Genomic DNA, 19,352 nt, shown 5'->3' on the forward strand with positions numbered 1-19,352 from the left:
CTTTTTTTGTTTGTTTTTAAATAGAGATGGGGGTTTCACCACATTGCCCAGGCTGGTCTTGAGCTCCTGAGCTCAAGCAAACCACCCACCCCAGCCTCCCAAAGTGGTGGGATTATAGGCATGAGTCATGGTGCCTGGCCTCATAATGCTTTTATATCTGGTATTCTTCATAAAAATATGAAGATGAGTGTTTTCAAATTCAAAGTCTAATGTCTCAGCCTTTGATTTAAGCATTTAATTCAATAACATTTAAAGGCTTGATGGAAGGAGCATTTCCACACTGTGTTTAGGAGACAGGAGGGCAAATTGAACTCCCAGAGTTAAATCCATTAGTGCCCCTGACTCATCCCCAGGTTTTGATCCACCTCAGGGCTCCATTTCAGGAATTATCATTTGGCCTCCAAGCTTTGGAATATGTTTGGCCTCCTGAAAGGGGTTGACTTGTGAACTGTGGATGCACCAGGCTGCTTATCTGAGCTAGTTCAAGTTTTTGCTTTATAAAATATTGCCGCCACATAATTCCAGTTTTTCCACACATTTAACAATTTTATTTTGTTTTTATTTTTATTTTTATTTTTTTCGAGATGGAGTCTCCCTCTGTCTCCCCCACTCTCTCACTGCAGCCTCTGCCTTCCGGGTTCAAGCGATTCTCCTGTCTCAGCCTCCTGAGTAGCTGGGGATGTGCCACCACATACGGCTAATTTTTGTATTTTAGAGACAGAGCCACCATGTTGGCCAGACTGGTCTCGAATTTCTGACCTCAAGTGATCCACCTGCCTTGGCCTCCCAAAGTGCTGGGATTACAGGTGTGAGCCACCACGCCCGGCCTTGTTGGGCTGTTTTTATCTTCCGCACTGAAAATTAGTAGACTGAGAGAGAAGGTGGAAGAAAGGCTTAGCCTGTGCAGCCAACAGCCTTATCCCAAACTCCTGATTCCTGGAGGACATCAGGCCCTCCCTCCTGCTGCAGTGTGGCCTGGGCTCCCTTCCTGCTCTCAAATCAGGGGATAGCTCAAATGGACAGTGAGTCTGGAATTTCCTGCACAGACTTGTGGGTCCCTGTCCAGGAGGAAGAAGGAGAAAGGTCCCACTGAGTACAATCAGGACATACTGCCTAAATGCAAATATCCCCTGGGAGGGGGTCAGGTCACAGCGCAAGGAAGAAGCTAGTCCTCTCAAGGCCTGTGTCTGGAATCTGTTTATCAGGCTCCACTCCGCAGCTGAGATCGCTTCTTCCGTTACTCAGTCCCCGGGGGAGGGACCTGGCGCACTATCCAATCAGGGCCGCGGGGCGGGGTCGTGGGAACTGTCAATCAGGCGCGGTGCCCGGAGGAGGGTGCAAGGTTCAAAGAACCCGCCGAGTCTTCTCCACGCCCCCGCACTGGGCTCCGGGTTCTGTCACTGAGAGACGCCCTGGAACGTCTGTGGCAGCTTCTGTCGCGCTGGGACCCGCACTGACAGCGGGAGGCAGAGGGAGGAACCCGGACACCGGAAGCCGGGAAATGGTGAGTGTGCGAGGTCTGGTGTCCCGACGCGTGAGAGGAGAGACTGGTTGGAACCGGCCGGAACCGGCTGTGGTGGCACCAGGGCTTCCCCGCTGGCGACACCCTGGCGCAGCTCGGCCCTCGGTCCCCTCGGCCGCAGAATGGGGCTGGGGCGGCAGCCGGGACCCCGGGCGTCCTGTCCCGTCTTTGCGCTGCCACTGCGGCCCTGGCCCTGGCCCTGGCGGCCTCCCTGGGCAACTACGCGCCCGCAGCCCCGCGTCTCCCCGGATTGTGCGGCTGTAACCGGCACAGGTTTGCGGCCCGAGTAACTGCACCGAGACGCTGAGGGCTGCAGCAGAAACAGTTTAATGGGGGGAGAGGGGAGGACACTCCAGATCCGCCTTCCTGAGAGGTTTGGGAATGGGGTGTTTTGGGGTGTGGACGGGGGCGGCTGCGGCGTGGGGTCGCTGGATGGTGGGGAAGTGAGGGGTGACTCCTGGGACGGGAGGTGAAACCGCTTTCTTCTGCTGAGTGGGCTCCCTTGTGGGGTCTTCAGCCTGCTTGGCGCCAGCCTTTCCACTGGAATTCAGGATCCGAGAAAGAACTCAGGTGGCCCTTGAACAACTCTCAGAGATCGCATCCCCAGGCACAATGGGGATGCCGGCGGTCAGCGTCTGCTGTGACCTGACTCTCAGGGAGGCGACCCCGTGAGGCAGCGGGGCTGAGGGCATCTGGTTAATATCTAACTGCAATCTCGCCTCCAGCCTGGCTCGCAGTTCCTGTGAACCCGGTGAGGAGGCTGCACGGTGACGACAGGTCACCAGGCCGACTCGTGTGTGGGGTTTGTGTGTGGGAGGACCTGTGGTCTCTTTGGTCCTCAGTCCCTTCTTTCTTCCCAAGGGCGACCGCTTCCCCTCCGAGTCTTCCAGAGATGTGGGCAGCAGGGTCTCAAGTCCACCACTGTGTTCTCTCATCCTAACTCCTCCTAGGGCAGACAGAAAATCCCTTGGTTTCCAGAGCCTTCCTCAGGCTTTCTCTTCTCAATTCACAGCAACTTTATGAACTCCTTGTCCCCCAGTTTATATTTCAAACAGAGGCTAGTATTTTAATTGTCATTTTGTTTATACATAGCAATATATGGCTCTTTGTAAACGGTTTTGTGTTTATGAACATTTCACATGCGAGGAAGCAGAGAAAAACCACGACACTTGGCTGTAAAAAAAATGGATATTAATAAATAAAATTTTTGTTACTGCCTTCCCTTCATCATCCCTAGACAGAGACACCTTTTAAGAATGTGTTTGGATTGAGGTTCCTCTTTGGAAACGTTACAGGGTGATGAGTCCCCAGCCCATCCTCTATGGTTTCCTGGTCCTGGGTTTCAGAACTGCCTGGGGCTACCCCAAGATGCCCACAACTGCCAAGTCTCTTATAGTGTCAAGTGAATATCAGTCCCTGTGTGACCCCTTCCAGAGGACACCCTGAGGTGGAGATGGTGGGACCTTGTAGTAGAATGATGCCCTGTAGTAGGGGTCTCCTGGTATACCCTTCCTCAAGAAGCTACTTCCTTAGAACACTCAGCTTTTCTTCCCCCATCCCTTTCTTGGGGACATATGGCTAGCCAACCAATTGGGTGGTGGTATTAAGGGGACAGGACTGAAATGATTCTTCCCTTCTGATGCTCTCACACTAACGAAGGGAGAAAACTATCCCTACAGACAGGAAAACCAACCCCACTGAGGTGGTGCAAGAACTTGAAAAGCTAACAATGTAGTGTCTCCTGGGATCGTGGTTACTGAACACTTTGTGAGCAGCATGGGGATGGAGGATGTTCCAGGTGACAGGAGGACCTGACTTGACACACTCTGCATCCATAGGGAGGTGGTGAAAGGAGATGATGGTATAAGGGATGCATATGGATCAACCAAATTGAAGAACTGGGAGAAGATAGAGAACTAGAAGCTGTGTCAAGGGTCATAAAACCCCTTTTTTGGTATGAAAAACATAAAACCACATTCAAAATGGAAGCTGAGGTAACAAACTGAGTAAAAATTAATGAAAACCAGGAAGTCTATAGTTAGTTGATCATTGTATATGGAGATGCTGGGCAGAAGATGGATTATTCTCCTGTAGATAACCATTTGTCTCTATCATTTCCGTTGAAGTGTCTGTCATTTGTATCACTGCCTGGCAATACCTGCTGTGTCATAGGTTCTTGTACCTTAAGTAGATGCTCTTGTTCCAGAATTTGCTATTTTTCATTGGTTTATGTATCCATCAGTCTGCTAATATCATACTCTCCTGATTACTATAGTCTTCAAAGCCTTGATGTGTGGTAGAGAAAGACCCTTCCTAACTTAATCCTTTGGGCTGCTATAACAAATTACCATAGACTGCATGCCTTAAACAACAGATATTCATTTCTCAAAGCTGTAAAGGCTGGGAATTCAGTTTCAAACAGCAGATCAGTTGTCTAATAAGGGCCTCTTTCTCTTTCTTTTCTTTTCTTTCTTTTTTTTGAGATGGAGTATTACTCTGTCCCCAGGCTGGAGTGCAGTGGCATGATCTCAGCTCACTGCAACCTCCGCCTTCTGGGTTCAAGCGATTCTCCTGCCTCAGCTTCCCAAGTAGCTGGGACTACAGGCACATGCCACCACGCCCAGCTAATTTTTTGTATTTTTAGTAGAGACGGTGTTTCACTGTGTTAGCCAGGATGGTCTCGATCTCCTGACCTCATGATTCGCGCACCTTGGCCTCCCAAAGTGCTGGGATTACAGAAGTGAGCCACCGCGCCCCACCTGGGCCTCTTTCCTGATTTGCAGACGGCATTCTTCCCTTTATGCCCTCACATGGTGGAGATATATCTGTAATGTCTATCTAGTTTTGTGTATTAAGGCAGTTGTATTAGTCCATTTTCACACTGCTATAAAGAACTACCAGAAAAGAAGTTTAATTGACTCACAGTTCCTCATGGCTAGGGAGGCCTCAGGAAACTTACAATCATGGCAGAAGGGGAAGCAGGCACTTCTTACATGGTGGCAGGCAAGACGGCACGTGAAGTAGCAACTGTCAAACACTTATAAAACCATCAGATTTCATGAGAACCCACTGTCACAAGAACAGCATGCAGGAAATCTCCCCCGTGATCCAGTCACCTCCCACAGGTCCCTCCCTTGATACATGGGGGTTATGGGGATTACAGTTCAAGATTAGATTTCGGTGGTGACACAGAGCCAAACCATATTATCAGTGTTGGCCTTACAACATGAATTAGAAATTGTCCCCTCTGTTTCTATTTTCTGAAAGAGATTATAGAGAATTTGTGTCATTTCTTCCCTAAGTGTTTTCCAGAATTCAACAGTGAAACCATGCTGGCCTGTTCCTTTTTCTTAGGACTTTTTGTTTGTTTGCTTGAAATGGAGTTTTGCTTTGTTGTCTAGGCTGAAGTGCAGTGGCATGATCTCACTGCAGCTTCTGCTTCCTGGGCTCAAGTGATCCTCCCACCTCAGCCTCCTGAGTGGCTGGAACTACAGGCATGTGCCACCACATCCTGCTAATTTTTTGTGTTTTCTGTAGAGATGGAGTTTCACCTTGTTGCCCAGGCTGGTCTTGAACTCCTGGGCTCAAGCAGTCTGCCGATCTTGGCCTCCCAAAGTGCTGGCATTACACATGTGAGCCACCAAGCCTAGCCTACCAGTGCACCCAGCCTGGCCTGGGACTTTTATTATTTATTGATTCGATTTCTTTAATAGTTATAAGACTTTTCATATTACTTAGTTCTCCTTTAGTGAGAACTAATTTTGGTAGCTTGTGTCATTCAAGGAATTGGTGCATTCCATGTAATTTATCAACTATGTGGGCATGCAGCAGTTGTTCCTAATACTCTTTTGAGGTCCTTTAATGAACACAAGATTAGTAATCATAACCCCCCTTTCTTCTGAGTTAGCTTGGCTATGGGCTTACTCATTTTATTGATCTTTTGAAGGAACCAGCTTTTGAATTGTTGATGTTTTCTACTGATCTCTTGCTTGCTATTTCGTTAATACCTTCTCTCGTTATTTTCCTCTGCTTGATTTACATGTATCTTACTAAACTTTCTTTAGTTTCCTGAAGTGGAAGGTTTTTAAGCATTGGTTTTATATCTTTTCTCTCTAGAGATTGCATTCAATTCTTTTTTTTTTTTTTTTTTTTTGAGACGGAGTCTGGCTCTGTTGCCCAGGTTGGAGTGCAGTGGCGTGATCTCGGCTCACTACGAGCTCCGCCTGCCGGGTTCACACCATTCTCCTGCCTCAGCCTCTGGAGTAGCTGGGACTATAGGTGCCTGCCACCATGCCTGGCTAATTTTTTTTTTTTTTTTAAGTAGAGATGGGGTTTCACTGTGTTAGCCAGGACAGTCTTGATCTTCTGACCTCGTGATCCGCTCACGTTGGCCTCCCAAAGTGCTGGGATTACAGGCGTGAGCCACCGCACCCAGCCTGCATTCAAATCTTTAAGTTTCCTTCTAAGCACTGCCTTTGCTACATTCTAAAACTTTTGCTATGATATACTCTTTTTTATCAACATTGCAGTATTTACATTTGCTTGAGAATTCTCTTTGACATTTTTAAAGTTGAGAGGTTTGTGACTTAAATCTCCAGGTTTTTTAGGCTTTTCAAGTATGTTTCTGTTATTTATTGCTACGTTAATTATAATACAGTTTGATTGCATACTTTATAGAATTTCTATTTTTAAAAAGTTGTTCAAGTGTGTTTCATGATTCAGAATATGTATGGTCTATCTTGGTGTATACGTCATGTGGGCTTGAAAATAATGTGTAGCCTGTTGGTGTACAATGAAGGTATAAATACACATCAATTAAATCTAGTTAATTAATAGTATTCTTGAGTTCAGGTGTATCATTAGTGATTTTCTGCCAAACTGATCTGTCAATTATTGAAAGAGATGAGTTGTTTTCCTCCAACTATAGTTGTAGATTTGTGTATTCTGCCTTGTGGTTTTAATAGTTTTTGCCTTGTGTATTTTCATGATCTGTGTTTATGGGCATAGATATTAAGGATTATTATGTCTTGTAGGATTGACCTCTTTATCATTATGAAATATCTCCATCGCATGTAATTTTCTTTGACCTAAAATCTTATTTATCTGAATTTAGTATCGCTGTTCTGTATTTCTTTTGATTAGGGCTAGAATGGCATATATTTATCCATACCTTTCTGTTTAATGTATCTGTGTCTTTCTGTTTAAAATGGTTTTCTTGTGCACATTGATGGGCCTTCTTTTTCATTATACTCTGCCAGTGCCTGCCTTTTTTACTATGTTATAACTGTTGTATGTCATAACTGATATAATTGGATTAATATCACATATATGTTATTGTTTTCTATTTATTGTACACTCTCTGTTTTTTCAACTTTCTCCTTTTTGCCTTCTTTCATTTTGACTGAGCATGTATGTGATTCCATTTGCTTACTTCTATGAGTAGAGTAAATCTATTTGTTTCTTAAATTTTACTAGTGAATTCACTAGAGTTTGTAGAATACCATTCACAACTAATGAGCCTACAGTTTCAAATAACACTATACCGGCTTCAGGGGTAGTGCTGGTATAACAAACTATTCTGAATTCCTCTATTGTGTTGCCCAATACATTGCTGATATTATTATGTTGAGCAAACCTGTATCTATTATATTAGATCAGATAGGTATAAGAAAACTAAAGAATTTCAAATGTCTTCATGTAATTCTCAGACTCTTTGTGTGTGTGTGATCCAAATTTCTAATCTATTTAATTTTTCTTCTCTCCAATGAAATTCTTTTAACATTACTGGCAAGGCAGTTATATCAATCATACATTCTATCAATTTCATTCCTTTTTCTTTTTTTTCTCCTCAGTCTAAATAACTTCAATTGTTCTATCTTCATTTTAGCTGATTTTTTACTTTGGTTTCTCACATCTGTTGAACGTCTATAGAGAAATTTTCATTTTAGATGTTGTCCTTTGCAGTTGCATAAATTAAATATGGTCCAATTTCTAATTTTGTATTGATATGATTTTATCTATACATCCTTTTTCTGGTTTTCTTTTAGTTCTTCGTTCATAATTGCCTTTACCTCATTGAATATATGTAAAACAGTTGCTTTAAAGTTTTTATTCAGTAAGTCTAATGTCTGAGGTTCTCAGAGATGGTTTATCTAAATTAAATTTTTTCCATTGATGAACTGTATTTTCATGCTCCTTTACAGTCTTTGTGGACTTTTTATGTTGTAAAGCAGACATTTGAATGTTATAATCTGGAAATCAGATTCCTCTTCACCGTTTGCCCTTCTGGTTTGTGGAAGGTTTTAATTATTCGTTTGTTTAGTAACATTTTCAGAGTATGTTTGCAGAGACTGTATTCTCTGTCCATTGTAGTCACTGAAGTCTCTGTTCCCTTAGCTTGTGTTCATCCAGTATTCTGATAGATTTCCTGAATGCTAGCAGCTAAAAGTAAAAAAGACATGCCAAACAAAAACCCGACCTCTTCCAGTCTTTGTGGATGGGTCTGTGATGTAGTATTTGTTGAACACTTAGCCAGACTGCTTACAATTCTGCTTTAGCCTTCCCTTTCTGTTTTACCAAACCGAGAGATGATGCAGAGCTGAAAATGAGGGCCTCCCCAGGTCTTTTTTGAAAATGTGTTCTTTCCAGTGCATGCATTCTCAATTCCCCAAAACACTTGAGTGCTTTTGGATGCCTTTTTTTTTTTTTTTTTTTTTTTTTTTGAGACGGAATCTTGCTTTATTGCCCAGGCTGGAGTTCAGTGGCTCGATCTCAGCTCACTGCAACCTCCGATTCCCAGGTTCAAGCAATTCTCATCCCTAAGCCTCTGGAGTAGTTGGAACTACAGGTGCCCGCCACCACGCCTGACTAATTTTTGTATTCTTAGTAGAGACGGGGTTTCAACATGTTGGCCAGGCTGGTCTCGAACTCCTGACCTCAGGTGATCCTCCCGCCTTGGCCTCCCAAAGTGCTGGGATTACAAACGTGAGCCACCGTGCTCAGCCTGACTGCCCTAATTTCTGGGGGAAATTGTTCTCTCCTTTTTTATTCCCAGGACTTAGATGTTCTACCATTTGTCTTAATCATAATTTGTTGTCCCAGTTGTTTGAAGTTTTTTTATGTATTTTTGCAACATTTTGAAGCAGTTCCTGCCAAGCTTGACCTAATTAGGCTCCATCATTGATGAAATAAAAAAGAGAGCTTTCTTTCAGACCTTTGGATGGTCCACAGATGGATTGAAAAATACAAAGGGGCAATAACTTATAAATAAGATCTGATCTCCTCTCTCTAGGGATCCACATTGGAAATTTGGTCTGCTGTCTTCAAGACTGGCTCTGACGTGAGGAGGGGTTGGGAGAAGGACAAACAAAACTCCACCAAGCTTTCCTACTATTTTTCATCTTCCTTATTCTGTTTGTTTATCTCTGTGTTAATAGTACAGGATGCTGAATATAGTATATTCACAATACTTTATCTGTTTTTGGAAAGCTGTTGCTTTCTTGATTAGAAGGATTTTAGCATTTTTAGACGTTTGTGACTTCTATTAGATTTGGTCATGTAATTTTTAATGATGACAAAAAGATCTGTTTAGGGATTTAGGGAATATTGTAGATATTCATGAGAGGTGACACTGAGTTTTTTTCTAAGAACATATGCAATCTTTGCCCTTCTTTTCTTCTTTGACATTACTTAATAAAGTTTAACATTTTTCCATTGGGATGGTAAAATATCCTTATTAGTCTTTTGTCATACTAAACTACATTTGTTCTGCAGGAAACCATTTGCTAGCTTCCAAATGTTCTCTCTTAGTGTAGTCACATAGCACAGGCTAAATTCCCCAAGGCACAAGGGTCACTCATTACAGATGCAGTGACCAGAGTGTTTTTCCCTTATTTTTTTATTTTTTTGAGACGGAGTTTCGCTCTTGTTGCCCAGGCTGCAGTGCAATGGCGTGATCTCGGCAGCCCAGGCTGCAGTGCAATGGTGCGATCAACGGCGCAACCTTCACCTCCCAGGTTCAAGCAATTCTCCTGCCTCAGCCTCCTGAGTAGCTGGGATTATAGGCATGCGCCACCACGCCTGGCTAATTATTTGTATTTTTAGTAGAGGCGGGGTTTCTCTGTGTTGGTCAGACTGGTCTCGAACTCCCAACCTCAGGTTATCTGCCTGCCTCGGCCTCCCAAAGTGCTGGGATTACAGGCGTGTGCCACCGTGCCTGGCCTCAGAGTGTTTTTTTCATGGCTGTCTTAGTCTGTTTTTTGTTGCTTATAACAGAATACTTTTACCTGGGTAATTTATAAGAAATGATATTTATTGGCCGGGCGCGGTGGCTCAAGCCTGTAATCCCAGCACTTTGGGAGGCCGAGACGGGCGGATCACGAGGCCAGGAGATCGAGAGACGATCCCGGCTAACACGGTGAAACCCCGTCTCTACTAAAAAATACAAAAAAACTAGCCGGGCGAGGTGGCGGGCGCCTGTAGTCCCAGCTACTTGGGAGGCTGAGGCAGGAGAACGGCGTAAACCCGGGAGGCGGAGCTTGCAGTGAGCTGAGATCTGGCCACTGCACTCCAGCCTGGGTGACAGAGCAAGACTCCGTCTCAAAAAAAAAAAAAAAAAAAGAAATGATATTTATTTTTTACACTTCTGGAGGGTGGGAAGCCCAGCATCAAGGTTGGGCATCTGGTGAGAGCCTTCTTGCTGGTAACTCTCTTTTGCACAATAGGTAGTAGGACTTTGTCATGACAAGAACTGCAGACCCACTGTAGAAATAGAAATTAGGAGCGATCCAGGCGATAAGACTCACTTTCTTAACTCACCAACAAGAGGTGTGTTCCTATTCAACTGTTGCTTTACCAAACATGTTCAATTCTAGCATCAGAATTGTTGTGTGGGATAAAATGGTATAAAGAGAGAATAAGAGTGGGTTTACCATGTCCTTGAATAAATGTTTGGAAACCACAGCATCATGTGAAGGTTATGAAGTGAATCTAGATTCCCAGTGCCTTCAGTTTTAATCTTCCTCCTCTGTACATGTGGAATGTTTCAGGACTCAGTGGCATTTGAGGATGTGGCTATAAACTTCACCTGTGAGGAGTGGGCTTTGCTGGGTCCATCACAGAAGAGTCTCTACAGAGATGTGATGCAGGAAACCATCAGAAACCTGGACTGTATAGGTAAGGATGACATCATGCCTTCACTTAGTCAATTAGAGACATTTATTTCTTGGTCATCAGTGCTGTTCAATTATTTGAAATATGGAAAGGGGATATAATTGGCCCTTGAACCAGCCACCCAAGCAGTCATATATTTTCTTCTCCCCTACAACTTAACCACTAGTAGCCTACTGTTTACTGGCAGCATTATTGGTAACATAAACAATTAATACATGTATTTTATGTCATATGTATTACATGCTATATATTGTTACAGTACAGTAAGCTAGAAAAAGAAAATATTCATTAGGAAACTATAGGGAAGTGGAACATTATTTAGTATTCATAGAAAGTTTTCATTCTGATTTTTTTTTTTTTTTTTGAGACAGAGTCTTACTCTTGGCAGGCTGGAGTGCAGTGGCACGATCTTGGCTCACTGCAACCTCTGCCTCCTGGATTCAAGCAATTCTTCTGCCTCAGGCTCCCGAGTATCTGGGACTACTGGTGCATGCCACCATGCCCAGCTAATTCTTGCATTTTTAGTAGAGATGGGGTTTCACCATGTTGGCCAGGATGGTCTCGATCTCTTGACCTCATGATCCACCCGCCTCGGCCTCCCAAAGGGCTGGGATTACAGGTGTGAGCCACCGTGCCTGGCCCATTCTAACTGTCTTTACATTGAGTGGACTGAATAAGAGGAGGGGTTGGTCTTGCTGTCTCAAGAGTAGCAGAGACTGAAGAAATTCATCTGTAAATGGACCTGTGCAGTTCAAACCTGTGTTGTTAAGAGTCAACTGTAGTTTGGTGTGTGAATAATGCATGATTGCAGTGTACATAAAATCTTACAGTCTTTCTATAATTTTGTAATAATTTATAGTCATTTTTCTGGTTCTAACTTTCAGGAATGATATGGCAAAATCACGATATAGAAGAAGATCAGTACAAAGATCTCAGGAGAAATCTAAGGTAATTTGCACCCACAAGAGAAAGCTGTGTCCTTGGAGTGATTCATAGTATGCCAGAAATTTTATTTTATTTTGTTTGTTTTAGAGACAGTGTCTCACTTTGTTGCTCAGGCTGGAGTACAGTGGTATGATCATAGCTTGCTGTATAGCCTCAGACTCCTGTGCTCAATGGTCCTCCCATTTCAGCCTTCCGAGTAGCTAGGGTTACAGGCATGTACCACCACATGTGGCTACGTATTTTGTTTTTGTAGAACTAGGGTCTTGCTATGTTTGACCAGGCTCATCTCAAGCTCCTGTCCTTAAGCATTCCTCCTGCCTTGGCCTCTCAAAAGGCAGGTATTACAGGCATGACATGGAAAATTAACAAGCCCACCTTAAATTTATTTATTCTTAGAAAATTTTCTTCAGAAACGTATACTTAAATGTGACATAGCTATTCAGTGCTTGCAAAATAATTATCTTGGAAACAGTATTAAGAATTCCCATAGGAATGTCACTATCTTCAAAACAGCTGGGGTTGAGTTATCTTCCACATCGTTCTGTCCATTCATGTTCAAAGAGGGCATGAAACCTACACTTTGCATGATAATGTTAGAAATGTAAATCCAGGCCAGGTGGGATGGCTCACACCTGTAATCCCAACTATTTGGGAAGCTGAGGCAGGAAGACTGCTTGAGCCCAGGTGTTCAAGCAGTCTGGGCAACATGGCAAGACCCCCTTTCTACAAAAAATACAAAAATTAGCTAGGCATGGTGGCCTGTGCTTGTGGTTTCAGTCACTTGGGAGGCTGAGACAGGAAGGTTGCTTGAGCCCGGTAGGTCAAGACTGCAGTAAGCCCTGTTCACATCACTATACTCCAGCCTGGGCAACAGAGCAAAACCCAGTTTCAAAAAGAGAAAGAAAGAAAAAGAAAGGCTGGGTATGGTGGCTCACCCTTGTAATCCCAGCACTATAGAAGGTCAAGGTGGGCAGATTGCTTGAGCTCAGGAGTTCAAGACTAGCCTGGGCAACATGGTGAAACCTCATCTCTACAAAAAATACAAAAATCTAATCCCAGCACTTTGGGAGGCGGAAGTGGGTAGATCACGAGGTCAGGAGATTGAAACCATCCTGGCTAACACGGTGAAACCCCGTCTCTACTGAAAATACAAAAAATTAGATGGGCATGGTGGCAGGCGCGCCTGTAGTCCCAGCTACTTGGAAGGCTGAGGCAGGAGAATGGCGTGAACCTGGGAGGCGGAGCTTGCAGTGAGCCAAGATTGTGCCACTGCATTCCAGCCTGGGCAACAGAGTGAGACTCTGTCTCAAAAAAAAAAAAAAAAATCAGCCAGGCGTGGTGGCATTTGCCTGTAGTCCCAGCTATTTGAGAGGCTGAGGTGGGAGGATGGTTTGAGTCCGGGAGGTGGAGGTTGCAGTGAGCTGAGATCACACCACTGCACTCCAGCCTGGGCAACAGAACGAGATCCTGTCTAAAAACAAAAAAAAAGAAAAGAAATGTAAATCCAATACTTATTAATACAAAATCATTTATAAACAAACCTTTACTAATATCTTCTTATTTTTTACAGATGTCATATGGTAGAGAGATCCTGTGAAATTAAAGATAATAGTCAATGTGGAGGACCCTTTACCCAGATTCAAGACAGTATTGTGAACGAGAAAATACCTGGAGTAGATCCATGGGAAAGCAGTGCGTGTGCAGAAGTCCTCATGGGTCGTTCATCTCTTAATTGCTACATTAGAGTTGACAGTGAACACAAACCATGTGAGTATCAAGAATATGGAGAGAAGCCATATACACATACACAATGTGGGACAACTTTCAGTTATCAGCCCTCCTTTCAAATACGTGAAAGGCCTCAGCATGGAAAGAAACTCTATGATTGTAAGGAATGTGCAACCTTCAGTTCTCTTGAAAACCTCCAAAGACACATGGCAGTACACCATGGAGATGGACGTTGTATGTGTAAGTTGTGTGGAAATGCCTTTATTTGGCCTAGTTTATTTCATATGCTTGGAAGAACTCACACTGAAGAGAAACCATATGAATATGAGCAGTGTTCTACAGCGTTTCCTGCTTATAGTTCCTCTCTAAGACATGAAAGAACACACAGTGGAGAGAAACCCTATCAATGTAATCTATGTGGGAACGCCTTCAGTTGTTCCTGTTACACTCAACTATATGAAATGAGTCACACTGGAGAACAATCCTATGAATGTCAGCAATGTGGGAAAACATTTTATCATCTTGGAAGCTTTCAAAGACACATGATAATGCACACTGGAGATGGACCTCATAAATGTAAGATATGTGGAAAAGGCTTTCTTTCTCCCAGTTCAGTTCGAAGACATAAAAGAACTCACACTGGAGAGAAACCCTATGAATGTAAGTATTGTGGGAAAGCATTCTCTGATTGCACAGGTTTTCGAAGACACATGATAACGCACACTGGAGATGGACCTCATAAATGCAAGGTATGTGGGAAAGCCTTTGATTCTCCCAGTTTATGTCGAAGGCATGAAAAAACTCATACTGGGGAGAAACCCTATAAATGTGAATGTGGGAAAGCCTTTAGTGATTTCTATTACTTTCGAAATCATGAAACTACTCACACTGGAGAGAAGCCATATAAATGTAAACAATGTGGAAAAGCCTTCATTTGTTGCACTTACCTTCAAATACATGAAAGAATTCACACTGGGGAGAGACCCTATAAATGTAAACAATGTGGAAAAGCCTTCAGGTCTTCCAATTACATTCGAGTACATGAAAAGACTCACACTGGAGAAAAGCCCTATGAATGTAAGCAGTGTGGAAAAGCACTTTCTCATCTGAAAAGCTTTCAGAGACACATGATAATGCACACTGGAGACGGACCTCATAAATGTAAGGTATGTGGGAAAAGCTTTGATTCTCCCAGTTCATTTCGAAGACATGAAAGAATTCACACTGGGGAGAGACCCTATAAGTGTAAACTATGTGGGAAAGGCTTCAGGTCTTCCAGTTACATTCAACTACATGAAAGGACCCACACTGGAGAGAAACCCTATGGTTGTCAGCAATGTGGGAAAGCATTATCTGATCTCTCAAGCTTTCGAAGACACATGATAACGCATACTGGAAATGGACCTCATAAATGTAAGATATGTGGGAAAGGCTTTGATTATCCTAGTTCAGTGCAAAGACATGAAAGAACTCACACTGGAGAGAAACCCTATGAATGCAAGGAATGTGGGAAAGCCTTCAGTCATTCAAGTTACTTACGGATACATGTAAGAGTTCATACTGGGGAGAAGCCCTATAAATGTAAGGAATGTGGGAAACCATTCCATTGTCCCAGTGCCTTTCATAAACATGAAAGGACCCACAGTGTAGAGAAACCCTATAAGTGTAAAGAAGGTGGGGAAACATTTCATTGTATCAGTTCCTTTCATAAGCATGAAGGGACCCACTAGAGAAAACTCCTGTGAGTGTTGAACATGTGGGAAAGCCTTAAGTACTTTCAGCTTCTTACAAATACACAAAAGGACTCACACTGAAAAAAGTTGTATGATTGTAAAAATGTACTAAAACCTTCCATTTTTTCAGTACCTTTTGAAAACATGACCAAACTCATACTTTAAAAAAATATGTATAATGAATATGAGGAATATGAAAAAGACTTTCTTTCGCTAGCAAACTTTCAAAGGTGGATATTATGACACACTAGCAGTGGACCTTACTACTGTAAGGAATGTAGAAATGCATTTACTAGTCCTAATTCATTTCAGTTACATGAAAGATTTCAAATTGCAGAGAACCACTATGAATGTAAACAATGTGGTGAAGCATTTAGTAGCTTCAGTTTCTGTTGAATACAGTCCTCCTTAGTTTCTGAGGTGAATTGATTCCAACACCCTCGGGAATACCTACATTCAGAGATATTCAAGTCCCTGATATTAAACAGCATGTTTGCATATAACCTAGGCACATTCTTCTGTATATTTTAAATCATTTCTAGATTACTTATAATACACAATGCATTGTAAATTCTATATAAGTTGCTTTTGTATTGTTTAGGGAATCATGACAAGAAACAAGTCTACATGTTCAGTACAAACACAGCTGTCATTGTCCTAAGTACATGTTCATGTCAGCAGCAATGTCAGGATCTGTGGAGTTTGCGAGTGTAAGATCTTTAAGTGTTGAAGGTTCCATCTCTATAATTGCAGTTGCTTTAGCTACAAATATTATAGGAAGCTGTTCCTTCTTTTTCTTTACGTCACCAAACCTTCCAGTGGTTATAGGCATTTTGTTATCCTTCAAGTGACCTGGAACCTTTGTTGTATTACAGGATTGTACCTGAAGATCACATTCTTTAACAGTTGTACCTACTGAATCTATAAAACTACTGGGAGAAAACATTTTGAAAATACTTCAGGACATTGGTTTAGGCAAAGATTTTATGGCTAATACCTCAAAGCACAGACGACAAAGACAAAAATAGACAAATGAGACTATATTATACTAAAAAGTAGCTGTGCAAAGTAAAGGGAACAATGAGTGCAGAGAAAACCTGTTGATTATGAGAAAATATTTGCAAACTATGTGACAAGGGACTAATATCCAAATATACAAGGAACTCAAACATCTCAACAGCAAAAATATAAATAATCCCATTAAAAGTGGGAAAAGGACATGAACAGACAATTCTCAAAAGAAGACATGCAAATGGCCAAAAAGTATATGGAAATATGTGCAACATCACTAATGGTTAGGAAAATGCAAATTGAAACCACAATGAGATACCCTACTTAGAGCTGTTTTTACTAAAAAAGATAAAAAACAACAAATGCTGATGAGGATGTGGAGAAAAGAAAACTCACTGTTGGTCAAAGTGTAAGTTAGTACAACCACTGTGGAAAACAGTATGTAGATTTCTCAAAAACCTAAAAATAGAACCACCATATGATCCAGCAAACCCAGTATATCCACAGGAAAAACAATCAATATATCAAAGAGAGATTCACACTTGCGTATTTATCACAGCACTATTCACAATAACAAAGATATGGAATCAATCTAAGCGTCCATCAGTGGACACATGGATAAAGAAAATGTGGTTTATGTACACAGTGGAATACTATTTGGCCATAAAAAAGAATAAAATGCCATTGCTAACAACATGGATGGAGCTTGAGGTCATTATGGTAAGTGAAATAAGCCAGGCATAGAAAGACAAATGCCACATGTTCTCACTTATATGTGGGAGGTGAAAAACTTGATCTCATGGAGATAGGGAGTAGAATAGCAGGTATCAGAGGCTGAGAAGGGGAAATGAAGAGAAGTTGGTGAATACGTACAAATTTCCATTTACATCAAAGGAATGAGTTTGAAAGCAAACTAGAGTGAACTATAGTTAGCAGTAATATATTGCATATGTCAAAGTAGTTGGAAGAGAGGACTTGAAATGTTACCAACACATAGAAATGATAAATACTCAAGAGATCATGGATACCCCAAATACCCTGACTTGACCATTACACATTCTATGCATGCAACAAATACGTGTACCTTATATATATGTAAAATATGTATCAATAAAAGAAAATATATAAAATAGTTTTAAAATAACACTATTGTTAGGTGCGTGTGGGCTGAGGAACAGCCTGAGGTGTAAACTTAAGTTCTTCTCGGGTCTTTTCTTAGTTGCACCTGTCCCTGGGCATGTGTGGTAACTTTCTAATTTTCTCTGTATGGTTATTTTTGCACAACCTAATTTTCAGTGGCTCTCAAAAGGAGAGGAATAAAAACATTATGGGAAAAATAAAAGGCACCAGCCTGGAAGTCACTTCAGATGGAGGGCAAGGGCCTTTGAAAAATGGAGAGAGATGCAGCAGCAACAATCACCATCCACTTCTTTGTCTGTAACTCTGTGATCAGAAGCAGCAATTATCAAGCAGTGCACAGATCCCCAATATTTGGAAGACAGGTCCTTTTTGTCCACCCTGGCCTCCCCAGAACTGCATGCAAACTGCTGTTAAAACTTATGCATAGCTACCTGTCATGGAGCTGAGGAGGGGGAATGAGTCAGGGCTGCTGACTCAAGAGTTGAAATTGACCAAAATTAACCAAATTTTATTAGCCAATTTCCCTGGAAGCTGCAAACTTTTAATAGTATCCACAGTTTCAAAATAGCTACATCAGTTGGATTCTGCTAATGCAAATCCAGTTGAGGATACAGATTCTTCATGCTTTTTATTCTGCCATCTTCCCTGAATCCTCTAACCTGACTTTTTATGCTAATACATTACTTCAGGTCCCATCCCACATGTCACCTCCTCAGCAAGTCTTTCTGTCACCTCAGTTACTCCTTTCCACATGTACATTTTTTTCAATGTACTTTTCAGAATCAGGGAAATCCAATCTAGGTTTACAGACTTTACTGCTTCCTTATCAACCTATGAAAAGTCAAATCATATAAATGAACCAAACCGAATAGTGTCACTGTTACTTTTATGAAGTGTTATCCCATAGATTAAAAACAACAATCACCACCACCTGGGCATGGTGGCTCACGCCTGTAATCCCAGCACTTTGGGAGGCCGAGGAGGGTGGATCAACTGAGGTCAGAAGTTCAAGACCAGCCTGGTCAACATGGTGAAACCCCATCTCTATTAAGTATACAAAAATTAGCCGGGTGTGGTGGCGGGTGCCTGTAATCCCAGCTACTCGGGAGGCTGAGGCAGGAGAATTGCTTGAACCTGGGTGGCGGAAGTTGCAATGAGCCGAGATCGCGCCATTGTGCTCCAGCCTGGGCAACAAGAGCGAAACTTCGTCTCAAAAATAGAAAAGAAAAGAAAACTGCTTCGTATCGATTTGCAGAAAAAGAAAGGCAATGAACTCCCTCTTGTGGTGAGGATGGCATTAACAGCCACACATACTCCTCTAGGGTGTGGATTTCTGAGTTGTGCTGAGATCTCCAGAATTTAGAGCAAGTGATGGTCAGTTTAAAATATTCTGTGCCTTCAATGAACAGGTGGTGTAGCAGGTTAGAGAGAAGAGAAGCAAATAAAATGGATGAGGTCCTCACTTAGGATATCACAATCTCTCCTGGAAGACAATTTCAAATGAATAAATCGAGGAACATGAGAGAGCCACAAGGGGGTTCAACCTGAGTCCAGTTAGACTCCTTGAAAGGGAAAGCTATTTACACAATACTTTGGATTTAACTGCAGAAATGATTGGATGGGTCAGTGGTGGTGGAGTGGGGTTGAGACCGTTTAAAATAGGTGACCTAAACATGTGAAACCTCAGACACAGAGCCCTTGGTGTTAACCATGATCTGTTGAAAGAAAGAATGAAGCAGAGGGAATTGTCGGAAGCTCACATTTGATTAGCTCTTTTCTATATAACAGTGTGTTGACATAGAAATTATGTATTGACATCTTTTTCTCGAACTAATAATTATTTTGAAGGTTTTTTCCTGCCATGTAAACATAACCAACTCCTAGGAGCTTCCATGTGTATACTTAAATGTATAATATGTGTAAAGGTTCTATCAGACTTAAATCATCCATTTATCACACTTTAAATACCTATGAATGACCAGCCTGGACAACATACCAAGACCTCATTTCTACCAAAAAAGTTTATTTCTAATGATCCAGGCATAGTGTCATGCACCTGTAATCCTAGCTGCTCCAGAGGATGAGGTGGGAGGATTGCTTGA

General features: G+C 42.2%; 1 protein-coding gene across 6 annotated transcripts; it reads left to right on the forward strand.

Annotated features, from left to right (window-relative positions):
• Positions 1 to 1,377: 1,377 nt before the first annotated feature.
• On the forward strand, positions 1,378 to 17,231 carry ZNF441 (zinc finger protein 441). Of its 6 annotated transcripts, none has more exons than XM_015122971.3 (5): positions 1,378 to 1,504; positions 10,570 to 10,696; positions 11,578 to 11,641; positions 13,209 to 14,913; positions 15,975 to 17,231. In XM_015122971.3, the coding sequence occupies exons 1-5, from the start codon at positions 1,502 to 1,504 to the stop codon at positions 15,984 to 15,986; spliced, it is 1,911 nt and encodes a 636-aa protein (XP_014978457.1). In that variant the 5' UTR covers positions 1,378 to 1,501; the 3' UTR covers positions 15,987 to 17,231. The 6 variants fall into 6 exon arrangements, with proteins under 6 accessions (XP_014978457.1, XP_014978458.1, XP_001108024.2 ...); XM_015122972.3 differs by having other exon boundaries at positions 13,209 to 14,779; XM_077977667.1 differs by lacking the exon at positions 1,378 to 1,504 and adding an exon at positions 1,570 to 1,895 and having other exon boundaries at positions 13,209 to 14,779.
• The last annotated feature ends 2,121 nt before the right edge of the window (positions 17,232 to 19,352 follow it).

Source organism: Macaca mulatta, chromosome 19 (genome assembly GCF_049350105.2).
Source record: "Macaca mulatta isolate MMU2019108-1 chromosome 19, T2T-MMU8v2.0, whole genome shotgun sequence".
NCBI classification, from domain to species: domain Eukaryota; kingdom Metazoa; phylum Chordata; class Mammalia; order Primates; family Cercopithecidae; genus Macaca; species Macaca mulatta.